The 14,176-nt window shown below is 38.7% G+C and overlaps 1 protein-coding gene across 1 annotated transcript in view; it reads left to right on the top strand.

Moving 5' to 3' along the window:
* Positions 1–7,025: 7,025 nt before the first annotated feature.
* Positions 7,026–14,176, top strand: part of LOC104074803 (RNA-binding Raly-like protein) — a gene marked incomplete at its 3' end in the record, with an annotated part of 41,002 nt that continues 33,851 nt past the window's right edge. Inside the window, exon 1 of the mRNA XM_009575072.1 lies at positions 7,026–7,095. Coding sequence (XP_009573367.1) covers positions 7,028–7,095 — 68 coding nt within the window. The remainder of the gene's footprint in view (positions 7,096–14,176) is intronic.

The raw sequence follows: 14,176 nt of genomic DNA, 5'->3' as shown, positions 1-14,176 counted from the left end.
TTTTGGCTGGCTAAACTTACATTAAAACAGCTTTTTCCTGAAGGTAGCAGAGAGTACCTGATTTATTTTTCCATTGGTTTCTTATATCCTTGTGGCAATGTTAATCTTCTGCATGTGCAGAATTAGCTGGTCCATGTGTTAAAAAGTACTTGTCAGGTAAAATCTTGTTGTCTGGGTGGGAAACAGAGCAGTTGAAAACTTGATTAAATTAAAAGGATCTTCTTACAGGAAGACTACACTTGTCTGCATCTATAGTTTATCTCTGGTGGAGTGAAGTGTTCATACGACAGCCAGCTTCATGGCTGCCATGGCACAAACCAAACTAGGGGTTTCCACAGTTAACACCCAAACTCCTGCAGCTCTTACGGCTGGTCTGCAGATAAGTGGCTGTGGCCACGTAATCCTGTGTAGCTAAGTCTGAATCTCTTGCACCTGCAAAACAGCAGTGTGGATTTTCCCATAAAGGAACCCACAAGTCTGGTGCTGAGGGGGAGGAGTGGAGAGGATTGCCACCAACAGGGCTTCCTTCCCATAGGAAGCACTTCACAAGACATGCCCTTTTCTCCATGATGTCCCTTCCCCTGCAGGCCAGTACTCCAGCCATCCCCCAGAGCGATCTGCAGGGATTCAAGCGCCAGGAGAGAAGCAGTTTGGGAGGTCTCGGCCACAGCCTCTGCAATCTCAGCAGAATCCATAGGCAGTCTTCAAGATGCCACAAAATTAACATTCTCTCCTTCCCTGGGCAGGATGGGCAGGTCTTGTGGTTTAACCCCAGCCAGCAACTAAGCACCACACAGCCACTTGCTTACTCCCCTGTGGTGGGATGGGGGAGAGAATCAGAGGATTAAATGTGAGAAAACTCGTGGGTTGAGATAAATACAGTTTAACAGGTAAAGCAAAAGCCGCGCAGCAAGCAAAGAAAAACAAGGAATTCATTCACTACTTCCCATTGGCAGGCAGGTGTTGAGCCATTTCCAGGAAAGCAGGGCATGATGGTTACTTGGGAAGACAAACGCCATCACTCTCAACGTCCTCCCCTTCCTTCTTCTTCCCCCAGCTTTATATGCTGAGCATGACGTCATGTGGTATGGAATATCCCTTTGGTCATTGGGGTCAGCTGTCCCAGCTGTGTCCCCTCCCAACTTCTTGTGCACCCCCAGCCTACTCGCTGGTGGGGTGGTGTGAGAAGCAGAAAAGGCCTTGACTCTGTGTAAGCACTACTCAGCAGTAATGAAAACATCCCTGTGTTATCAACACTGTTTCCAGCACAAATCCAAAACATAGCCCCACAATAGTTACTGTGAAGAAAATTAACTCTATCCCAGCCAAAACCAGCACAGCAGGCCATGGACCACTGCTGGTCGCACACCCAAAAGGGCCAGGAAGGTCTGCCCAGTGACTGTGCCATTACTTGGGGCAGGAGGTGGAGGGATGGCAGCAAGCAGACAAAAACCAAGGCAGACCAATGCTTCATGTCAGCTATGAAGCACATCGGCATCTGTTCAGCAGCTAAGGGAGAGACCGCTGTCTCCAGGACCCTGAAAGAACGGTTTGTGATGGGTGTATAGACAGGACAGGATTTCCCCTTTTAGCTGTTGCCTGTCCTCACACCAACCCTGTTCCCTGGGGAACAGAAAGAGACCTTCCAGCAAGACAACGCCTGACGCTTATGTTACTGAATGGTGTTAAGAATGATAGCTTATGTAATCCTATAGCCTCATTTCATTTTAGCAGTATTTAATGAAAGAAGAGATGGTGAACAAAGCAATTTCATATACTATTTAACAAGCATCTCTTTCTGTATGAAGCATTAACAATAGCTGTCATCTTTGTACAAAAAAAGGCTTCCAATTACTTCGATGCTAAGAGAAAATCCAAATGCAGCTGAGAGCCCCAGAAGCAAATTATTTTTAATACCATTATGGAAAAGGAAAATGTGTGACCCAGACCTTCATTTAATATTTTGCTAGCCTTGAAAGTTAATTTGAGTTTATGTTCAATTTTCTGGGAAGTTTTTCTTTACAGCTGTGCAATTTGGGCACAGAATTGAGCAGAACTGAGAACTGTTCTTTCCTCTCCACTTTTTTCACATTTCAGTGCTAGAGACAGGGAAAAGGGAGGAGGTGATACGTAATTAATGTAACATATAAAGAAAAAAGGAAGTCTATAATGTAAAAAATGTCATATGACTTCGTTAAAATTCCTTTAGTACGCAGCAGGGAGATTTATAGGACTGGTAGACAGAAGAGTATAAAAGAAAGATAGATTAACTTTAGCTTTGCTGGTGTCCAGTTATGCTATAAATCGCATGACTAGAGGCTTTCTCTAAATTACATCTACCTCTTGGTCTTCCTCTTCTGTCCCATATACTTTGGGTCATCCGAAAAAGAAGAAAATGCATCCTGATCTCCCTATATCCATATCTCTGTCTGGATATAAATTATACATTCATTGTGTGAATTCTTTCTCTGTACGTTAATTTTAATTACCATTTATTCCATTACAGGTTGGTCTAAAGCAAAGCTGGTCTGAAATGACAATGACACCCTTTTTCATCCAAAATTTTAAGTCAAGCAACTGTGGGATTTTTCAAGGAATGTCTCTGTTTCTGCAACCGTTCACAAGAATGGGTGGAAGAACATCTGATGAAACATGTCTTAGAAAATTAGCTGTTGAGCTACAGAGGCCCTTAGAGTTTTCTTAGCTCCAGGTCTTGGTTCCCAGTCTTGCTGACATAGAGCCTACACTCAGAGGCCACATCAGTAATAATTATAGGCACCTGGAACCGTTCTCTTTCACTGGGTCTTATCCTGCAAAGCAGAGAGGCCACAACTAAAATGCCAATTCGCAACGGTCCCTAGCTCATGTCAGTTCTCTACCTATGTCTAGAAATTGGGAGAGTACTTGTTAACTGGGACTAAAAGTCAAGCCAGGAACCACTCAAACAATTTAATACAAGAGAGAACTGAGTACTAGTGTCTGGGAAGGGTACTATTTAATTTTATAGTATAGATGTAGCCTGAGAAACAGGTCCTGGATTTGCAGCAGAAAGCCTCGAAGTCCCAGTTTTCATGTGTTGAGCTAGTGCCTGTTGAAGCTTCTAGTTTATGGCATTTGTTTTTGTGAACCAAAATGGTTAATTTTAGAATCTGAAGGGCACGTATACTGAGAAGTACTTGAAACACTTCTAGGGTATGAATACTCTTTAAGTATCACTGCTTACACTTACAAAGCTTGTTTAAAGGCAACTGTTGTCTTCAGGATCAGATTCTCAGATTGCTTTGGCAGTGAACCTATGAGCTAGCTGGTACTACCTCTACAAAAATGGGAGGTCCATGCACCAGAATCTCCTTGGTCATTACTATACTGCCTGGAAGAGGTAGGCAGTGGTAGGAAATGGTGATAGGAGAAAGGTAGATCATGCTGTGTTGAGTTGCTCTTTCAGACAAATTATGTAGCCACTGAATACAATCACTACTCTCTTTAAATGGTTTGCATATTATTTTTTAAATCTTTTTTTTTCTCATTAGTTGCTACGCATTTTTCAGTATAATTAGAAATAAAAATACTATATTCGAAATTAGATATGTTCTACTGATGACACACAACCTTGAATGAAATCTAGATCTCGTACCTTAACTACCCTCTGCTGTGCTAACAGGAATAGATAGAACTGAATATGCATTTCTTTTAATAAAGACGGTAATCTCATTTGATTCTGAAAGCACAGAGAGAGCAGGTTGCTGCATTACAATGTGCTGTTGTCTGCACAGTCACTTTCCTATTCATAGTGATTCCTTAATATTTTGAATTTCAGTCTTGAATTTATCCTAATGTTGATGTCTAACTGAACATTTATAGTGTATGATCAGAGAAAATAATGAGAGAGTCCCTGGGCTGCTCCATTCCCACATAGAAGTAATGTGAATGTCTGTGTCCTTTGTCAAGTTGTCTGGTTCATATTCATGTACAAGTGCAGTAGCTAATTTTACAGAATAAGGAGTGATACCTCTTTGCATTCCCTGGGGTGGAATCATTAGCGCAGGTAAATCTCTGTGCTGCAGCCAACAAATTTATTTGACACACAGTTTATGACCTAGTAGATGTAAATGTCTGCTGTGAAACTAATGATGGATGAAGCAAGAGAACAAGTTATCTCACAAGATTTCCAGTTGGGCTAGAAATAATCTATCCTGTGAAATGTTGACAAGTTCACTTCTAATCTTAGTTAGAAAATTGAGGTTGGAGTAGATAGTGCTGAAAAATAATGGGGTGAAAATCTGTTCTAACTTTTCAAACCATTTCCTACATCCATTCTTAACTTACTACAAAGTGCTTAGGGAGTTGCAGAGATATTCAATCACCTTCATATTAACAGAAAAACCCCATGTGCACAGCTTTTCTATGAACTATTTCCTGTGTAAAGAGAAATTCTGGCTATTACTGTCTGTATAACATAGTTTACTGTTTTCTGCTAGTATATTTAGAGATTTATTTAAGCACAAGGAACTCTTAATTGATTCTAAACAGCTTTACAGCTGTGTTTTCTTACAGCGTTACCTTTCTGACAGTATTTGATTAAAATAAAGGGAACACATAAACAGCCCTTAGTCTTCTACGCTACTCGTCTTTCCTAAAAGTTGGTGTTGTAGAGCTGCAAATGTAGGTCTACAAGAATAATCATCAAGATAATATTGATCTATCCCAGAATGGTGTGAAAAAGTTTTTAAAGTCCTTTAATGTTCATATTCCTAAGAATAGTGACTTGGGCTGTAGCTCAGAAAGAGAAGCAGATGAGAGACATGAAAAACATTTGAAGATGAATCACACAGCCTCAGGTATTTCCCAAGAACAGATTATAATTCTACTTTTTTTCCTAAAATCTGACCTAGTTGTAGTAGGAGATGGTGAAAGTCAATACAGCCAACGACCTTAAAGCTGACATATTAAAAATAGTGTGGAAAGGTCTAATTATCATAAAGGTCACAGGATAAAAATTTTGTTCCAATTCTGTTATTTCCAGGAGCCAATGGAAATGCAGCACAACTATCAAAATTCCTCAGTGGCTTTCAGAAATGCTTGACGTTTACTTTGTTGGGTCAACATTAGTAGAATTTATATTTCTTTAAATAAGGGAATTGTAGCTGAATTTTTAACAACCATGGAAGAGGAAAATTGATATATATTTAATAAAGCACTTGCTTAAAATTAAGGGCAGGAAAGCATTTCAAGGAGGTATGAAAACTGTCTGCAATATTCATCCAGCTTCAGAGAGATAAGTAAAACAAGAAATTTAATATTTCATGGAAAACTATGATTTAAGAGTAATACAGCTCCTACAAAAGGAACTATAATCAGATTTAATTCCAAAATGCTTTATATGGAGAAAATTTTACCAAAAAGCATATTTTATATGAAATAGTTCTACACAAAAACTTTTCATTTCAGGACCTTTTATATTTTTAAATAAATGTTGTTTTAGCTCAAAATATCAAATTTAAATAGAAAATATGTTTAAAATTCTTTTAAATATTTGAAGCATGAAATTTCCAATGGAAAAAACTTTTCTGTCAGAAAATGAGGGACACAAATTTTCAATGTTTCTGATTGTTAAAAAAAGTCAGATGGATTATTTTTTCCACTTTGTGTGAAATAAAAGTATCCAGTGAGTAAGCCTCAGGTTTTTACTGCAGGTTTTGAGGTCAAGAATAGCTTAAATAAAAATGTCTGGGCTTTTAGCATCACTGCGCTGGGCAATGATGCTTCCTCATTCTACACCTCAGCTTTCTACTTCTCTTTTTCCTCCACTACACTCAATTTCAGGTTAAACATAGACTTGACCAAGAACATGTGCTTCCTTGAAAGTCTTGATCACTAGGTGATTCCTTGGTAAATGGGATACGCTGTTCTGTCACAGCAATTTTACACTGAAATAACTCTGATGATTTTGTTGATTGATTGTTACTCTTTTGTATATTAGTGAAACTGAGGAGGTATTTAGCTGCAGCATTACTCAGATGGCAAGGAATTTGTTTCCTAATCAGAAGTTTTACTTTATCCATGTGATTTGTTGTAATGTCAACTTTGCAGCATCCAGTCGGAGGGCGGGATCTTTTTAATATAGGTTTGTGTTTATACAGACAGCTTCCTAAGCTCGAGCAAGGTATTCTCCACAGAAGGATCTGTGCTTCTTTCTCCACAGGTAACTGTTACATGCAATCAAAATGGTGGACATGAATTTCCTGGTATGTCTTTGAGTATGATTCAAAAGAAGAGAGTAATTTGAGAACCAGCATGACTAATGTCTATATAAGCTTCAAATATTTTTAAATTTCAAGGATAAATACACAAGCATAATATAAGTGAACTTTTAAAAAGTGTGCACAAGATTTCTAGTGTTGTTGAGAATTATAAGTACCTGCCTAAGATAAAGGATGTGCAAAAACAGATTTTCTCTTTCTCCATACAATTTTTAAAGCCAGTGTGTTTTTATACTTAGGAAAAAAAAAAAAAAAAAAAGATATATTTGAAGTAGGAAATAGACATTATCATTTGCTTTTGAAAACTCTCTTTTTGAGCGGATGGTGAAGTGGCAGTCAAAGATCAGTGTGCATTTCTCTAGATCCTAAATGGGAAGTCTTCAGAGCCATTATAACCCTCCACAACAGAATTTGACCTGTGTTCATAGTTTGTCTCTACATCTAAGTTACCATTCAAGTCTCCTTCTGTAATAGAAATATATTATTGGCTTCAGCCTCCTGAGTGGAAACTCATGTATGTTTAAAAAATGTCAGTTACCAATAACTAACTTTTTTCCTAAAATCCTCATGCATTACGGTAAGCATTTTTAGGAAAAATTTATAACATCAATTCAGCAGTGGTAAAAACTAGATAGGTGTTTTAGGTATGCTGTCCATTTTCACTGTCTATTACTCATTTTCGGTGCCTTGAAGGTGCCTTTGTAAAGTCACTCTAACTTCCAGATGTTTGGCTTACTAATATCAAATGTTTACTTTCAGATATCAACATGGCAGGAGAACCAAAACCATACAGACCAAAACCTGGCAATAAGCGGCCACTTTCAGCACTTTACAGGTAAGTGAGATTTCACCTTAACTTACTACAATCCAATTTTTATTAGAAAAATCATGGTAACCTGAAATGTACCTACTGATGTCACTGTGCAGCCCATGAGCGAGACAAAGGCATGTTTTTCCATTCACACTTTGGTGTTTGTATGAAATATAATCAAGTCCCTGTACACACTGAAAGGTTTTGAATGTGAGTGAAAGAGGCAGTATTGTAGTGTCTGACACTACATGTATCTATTGACTCACTCCAGAGCAAAATGTTCTAACTTCCGAAGATAAAGACTGTCCATATGATGCCTTAAAAAACTAACTTATGCCAAGTAGGAGAAAGCCCAGCAAACAAAATTCCTGGCTGATATTTAGATGCAATGATCACAATATGCACATAATGCCCCTCTTTTAGTTGGAAACAAACACCAGAGTTTCTGTTTGCTGTAAAAAATAAAACACTCAGGATATTTAAATGATAATACAGGCATTCAGAAGAATAGATAAAACTAAATCAGCCAGACCAGAATTTTATTTTTTAGTGAAAATACCTTATGTTTTACTGAGGCCAAAAAGCTGGTCTCTGCCTTCTCATGGATGTTATTTGCCAATGCAAGAACAATGCAAAGGAAAGGACTGCAGCTGTAAATTGTAAGAAGCATTACACATAGAGTCTTTCTATACTAAAAAGCTATTTGAAAAGATGTTTGGCAGTGACACTCCTTTAGGATGAAGGAGCAGAACGCAATCACCTTGCACGGGTTTTGTTCCAGGGATGCTAAAGGCACTGGGGTTGTGCTTGGTGAACATTAGATTATATAAGACCCCACCCAAGTGTTCAGTCCAGAATTCAAGCTTTGAATTTAAATATGGGTTGCATTAAAAAGATGTTTATTTACTTATTTATGCACTGGTAATTTAATTTTCCCTCCACACCTCCTTTTTTCTTTTTCTGAAGTGAAAATGGAAGTGCAGAAGAAGAGAAGCAGACGTTATGCCCATATAAAAGTGTAGTGTTTAACAAAATTATAATGAAGCACACAATAAAATTATAAATCTGTCATTTACTGAACCTACTGACAAAAAGACTGGTGTGGTGACTGGTGACGTGTGTATTAACACTAGAAGTGTCTCCGCTTCTAGTACTACAACCAATAATTTTTTTTGTTCTTTTTTTAAAATTGACTGCTATTTCAATTTTTAATCTTATGCTTTATTGCTTGGCTATGGCCTCGTTCTTGTGACTTCTTTATTTGCAGAATTCGGTGAAATAACTAATAATTGCAGAGCAACAGAACTGCTTTCTCATTGATTTGTGTGTCAAGGGTGAGAACCAACTTCTAACAAGACTGGACTTCTTCCTCAGGTGTTCAGGAGGGCATTGATAGTGCCTTTCTCCTATTCCCAGGTGCCTTTTTTCATGCAGCTTGTACAAAACCGAAGAAAACCCCACCTTTTTTTTCCAAATCAATTAAGCTTACTGAAGGTTTCCAGACTGTTAGGGGGATTGACAGACGTGCACACATGCATTTCTGCTCAATAAAGCTCACTTCTCATAAAAGTACTACAGAATTTATGCTCCAGATCCATGAAAGGAGTTAGGACTGATTTCTACTGTGGCTGAAATGCAGATAGACTGGCTCGGAGAACAGCTCAGTGCTGAAATCAGAGACACTTGAGCAGGACTTTTTCAAGCCTGGTCTGATCTGAAAGCTTCAGATGGAAATTCAAGGGTGAGATCTCAGAATGAGACAGCCAGGAGCATTTTAGGTCTGAGCCTGTGTGCCACCTAATAATAATGTGAAGTTTTATCATATGCCCTTCGCTGCATATTGTTTTTGGAGAAAAGAACCCCTGTTTTCAACTGCAAGCTGTTAAACTCTCTAGGTGTTACTGATAGCCATGGTCTACTGTGTCCCTGCGTCAGTATTTCAAAAGATTTTTGAAGATGTTCTGTGGTTTCTGGCATTTATATGCACTTCCACCTCTGAGCGTCTGAATGATTTCTCATAAATACTTGTTCTACAGACAAGACAGGGATAAGAGAGAGACCTGTGGAAAGTTCTGAGGGAACTTTAAAGAGAAAAAAAGATCTTAGATTGTGTCCTTTCATGGACTAAGATTATGAGAAGATTATGAGAAGCTTTTTTGAGCAACTAACAGAAGCCTTCATCAGATGGTAATGGAGAACTTTCATTATCTTAGTATCTGTTAGCATATTGGTATGTGAGGAGACCAATGGCTTATAAATGAAGTCAGCAAAAGGTTCTGCCATTCACTGGACTAGAATTTACTTCCATTTCTTCTTCTTCTTCTTCTTCTTCTTCTTCTTCTTCTCTCTTAAATGTAATTTAATATCCTAATTCCTGCCAGCTGAAGATCCCATTGACCACAACCCTTAACTGCTGGAGAGCAGACTTGCAGTGCTTGGAATAATCCCATGGGACACTGTCCCAGAGAGAAGAGGGGGCCAGGAGAGCTAGCTGGTTTCCAAGGATCACGTCCTTCAAGTTCAAGTTCATCATCCTGATGAACAAGAAATCAAGCAAAGGTAGCAGGTGGCCCGCACAGATGAACAAGGAGTTCCTGAAAAAATTAAAACATAAAAAAGAGGCATAAAAATGTGGAAGTAGCAACAGATGGCCTGGGAGGTATATAGAGACATTGTGTAGGAGTGCAGGGACAGAGTTAGAGTGCTGTGGGAGCAGGTCAATGTCATTGCAAGGCCACTCAATCCATAATAAAATAACCTCCATTTTGGATTAGGCCTTAAAAATACTTGGAGAACAGAAAGATTTAGCCTTTGCTTCAGAAAGCTGCTAAACATGTTATTAACTTTAAGCATACTCATGGAACAACTACAGATATGCTTAGGGTAGTGCTCAGCAATCAGCTTAAATCTAACATAACTGTTAGCTCCAGCAGCATTCCTCCTGATTTGCGTTGCTGTTCAGTATGTGAGGGGGGACTTAAATCCCAGAAGGTTCAAAATTGTTGTGAATTTCCTTTTTTAGCACAGCACTTCTGCAGAAAACCAAATGCCTGACAAATCTGCATCTTAAAATTATTTTACATCTTATTATTTGGGTCTAGCCTCAAGCAGAAGTTAATTTTACTGGCTAATCTTCATATCTTTGAAACACAAGGTGAAGATTAAAGGTGCTGACACAAATGTGTTAAAGCACTCTTTGGGAGCATTGTTGTGGTAAAATAAAGGATCACACTTTGTCTTTTTAATTTAGTGGTGTTTTGATCAGTATTTCACTAAAGCAGTTCTGTGTCAGCATATGAAAGTCCATTTAGTGTTTTTTTCCTCTGGGTTTATGCCCAACATACCAAAGTAGAATCAACCGCAAATACTCTGGTGGATCGACATTCTGTTTCTCTACATCATAACAGAATATTTTAACTATTTATTGTTCATTTCAGTCCACCACCATGTTATATGAGGTGTTAAATACACGGTCTGAAAGCTTTTTCTCCATTTCAGAGGTCTTTGCTGGGGTTATTAAAATAGGACGAGGCTCTTTTCTAGTTCTTAACTCTGGAGGTTGCTAACAGCTCCAGGGGTGGGCCCGAGCCCCAGGCCAGGCGGAGCAGAGCGGCAATGCACACACTGCCTGTGGTTTGCCTTGCCTCAAGATGGATTCACCATGTCCCCTCTGTACGGCTGTCAGCATGGGGGTCTGCTCAAAGTCTTCTCTGTCAATCATCTAGTGGTAACAAAGATGGATTCGAGAAGAATGAATTTTTTAGTGTCTTGAAATAACAAAGAGACTGTGCTACGGGCTAGCAGAATGGTGGGATTTTTAGTGGCATGAAAATGAGCGCAGCTACTGCAGGCCCTGCTGTGTGAGGTGCTGGGGAGGACCTGCTGGAGACCGCGCAGGGCACGGGGAGCCAAAACCAGTGCACTGGTACAAGTCTGAGGGAGTTGGAAGCAAACTGCCCCAGATCACATCCAAGTCTGCTTTCTGAGAAAACTAGTTTGTTTACCAAAGACGAACCCTCCAGGAGTGAACTAATATTTGTGTAATGTAGGAAAGCAGGGGACTAGGATTTGGAAGTAAACTGGGAAGGCAAATTACTCAGCCCTGCTGGGGTATCTAGTCACTCTCTTTGCTCTACACAATTTAATATTGTAGCTGACCTATAAATATTTCCAAGACCAATTTAGCTAAGACTAACCCTCACCATGTGAGTTATTTTCACTCTTGCCAAACTCCAACCTTCCTCGTAAGGCCACAATAAGCAAAACTGGCCTTGCCCCAGTGCCACATCTTGGAGGCCCACTGAGGAGTTATTCAAGTCCCACTCCTCCCAGTATTCCCATTGCTGGCTGGGCATGAAGCCTCCTAGCCTGGGATCCACCAAGCTGAGGCACGTCCTGGAGTGAGACAATTAGCAGGATGGATTTAGTGGATGGATTAACAAGACCAGGAAATACTGAGTGAAATCGTCTCTCGCCATGTTACCTTGGCTGGCCAGATCTCCAGCCTGTGGTGGTTGAGTTCCTGCAGCACTGCCCATTAGCACACGGTGGCCCTGGCAAAGGCTTCCCTTGAGGGCAAGTTCTTTCCAAGCTGGTCTCTGTGCACTCCCTGGGTGGTATTAGATACCACAGTCATTTTCCATTCCCAACCACTTCTCCATGTAATGCAATTGAACTGTATATTCAGCATGCTTGATTTAACATGCTGCTAATTAGCCATATTAACACCCTTTACTTTATAATTTTGTAAGTCCCGTGGCCTCTGGAGGAAATTATTTTATTTAAAAGTCTAATACTAATATACTGGAAAGAGATGCTTTTTTATTTACAGGGCATGATTATCTTCTTATATAAAATTTTTATTTTTCTTTGAAAAAAATACTTTACCTGTTTCCTCAGTACATTTTACATTTATAATCTCCATCACAAAACTGATTGGATTATGTTACACATCTTGCATTTCCTTTGGTTTTACAGTTCTATTTTACAGCAGAGGCTTAAAAAATTGCTTACAGTCCTTCTCTACTTGCTCTCTGCTTCTCAGATTTATTTTAAGATATCGTTTATAGAATTTGGTTGGTCTGATTTGCCTCTCAGTCCTCAGAGCCATCCATTATTTTGAGTTGTTTTTCTGAGCACTCCTGGGCACCCTTCATTTCAGGAGAAAGTGTGAAAGGCACAGTGATGGGCAACGTGATCGCTTCTTCTTCCAGGATAGGAGGCTTCTTGTGATCATTCCTCCCATTTGAAAGCATAACATAACTCCGTGCCAAACAAGCATTACTATTCTATTTGAATACTGCAGTATTTTGCATAATTGCTGCTGTAGTGTTCCATTGGCAGTGTATTAGCAATATTCTTTAACCTACTGGCATATAATAAAAATAACTACAGGTATAAGGATCTTTCTTGATTGAATATTATCCTAGATTTCCAACAACATGTTTCTTTATCCCTTCTTTTTCTTAATGCATTTGTGTGTCCATTTTTATCACTGGCCTACAGGAGCCTAAAGACACAGTCCAGACAACAGAAAATAAACCTGATATTAATTATTTTCTAATAGTTTACATTTACATTAAATTGTAATTATGCCTTTCTTACTTTTTTCTACATACTGAATAACAAAAAAAAATTATTCTTATGAAACGTAATCTTTTGATGAATACATCATATTAAGATTATATAGTGTGAATGATATTTCTTTTGAATCAAAAAGTGCTTACTTTTTACAGAAATGTATCTTCTTGATGCTTTTGATTACCTTCCTTCATGAACTAAGCTATTTTATTTCAGTGCAATGGAATGAATCTAAGATGAACCTTGCTCTACAGCTCTTCTCCTGACAAAAGATCTAGCTTCCATAGAACATTTCTAGGCGTGTTTAAATGGAGATAATTTTAAGTCCAGTAGGATATTATTTACATTCATTTCATCAAAGAATGTTCCCAGTGACCACATTTGAAGCAGTCATTATGTACAAAATGATCATTTAGTCTGAAATTCTCACTTAAAATTCACAAAAAACAGTGCAAATTTTGCTTGTGTCGAGAACTTGCTGCACTGGGGATTCTCAATTAAACTAAAAATGTTAAAAGACACAGATGCAAAGCTACAGCAGATCCAGTGATTCAGTTTGGTCAGGATTTTTGTTTATTTTCTTCCAAGGAAAAAGCCCTGTGTCAAATAACTAATATCATAAGAAAGATATCTGCTGATGGAAGGCAACACATGCAGCTCTGCGTTTCTGAATTATGTCAGTGTAACTGCTATCAATTTGGTCCCAGAGATGTTTAAAGAACAAATCCATGTGCTCAGAGGGATTGGGAGAGCCAGCCAAGGACATAAGTTTGCCCTTTCACATGATCCAGAGCATGAATGTGCAGCACCTGATAAGTTTAGAGGGGAAAATGGGGGCGGATCTCAGCTCCTTAGTAACACCTAGGAAAACCTTTGCTTCTGGAGACAAATCACAGATAGGGAAAAAGTTCAAAAGACAAAAATATATCAAATACACTTGTCATCTTGATTTGTTGATTCAGTCATATTATTCCTAATCTGTGTGGTAACTCCAATAACAACTAGGACAACAAATCTGTCTTTTTTTCTTTTTTATTTTTAAATCTTCCCCTTCAGTATTTTAAAAACACTGCTAACTCCCTTTTAGAATCTATCTCTAGTGACTAGGACAGATATTCCTTCTCAGATTATCAGTATATCCTAAATCTTACATTCTTCTCATGTTTGTTTGTATTCACCTTCACCAGAGTTTTTAAACTATGGTCTTGGCTTAGATCCATTTTGAAGTATGTCCTGCATAGACTGAAAGACTAGCACTTGCTTTTCTTCCCATCTCCCCTCAAGTTATTCTTTAGACTTCCACAATCCTTTCTCAGTTTAATTTTTTTCTTTGCTAAATGGAAGCCAGTGACACCAACTTATACATCTGCAGAGGAGCTGCTTCCCTTTTCCTAGCTTGGTACTTCTCCTCTTGCAGAAGATTATATATGGTATCACATGACTGATGTTGTTTTCCTCCACAAAAGCCCAGACACCATAATCACACTCATGCTCAGAGATTAGCAAGTTTGGAAAAGAATAGCCT

This window comes from Fulmarus glacialis, unplaced genomic scaffold, assembly GCF_000690835.1.
Source record: "Fulmarus glacialis isolate BGI_N327 unplaced genomic scaffold, ASM69083v1 scaffold2803, whole genome shotgun sequence".
NCBI classification, from domain to species: Eukaryota; Metazoa; Chordata; class Aves; order Procellariiformes; family Procellariidae; genus Fulmarus; species Fulmarus glacialis.
Note: the sequence above shows the minus strand (reverse complement) of the source record. Positions and strands in the feature narration are given on the sequence as shown.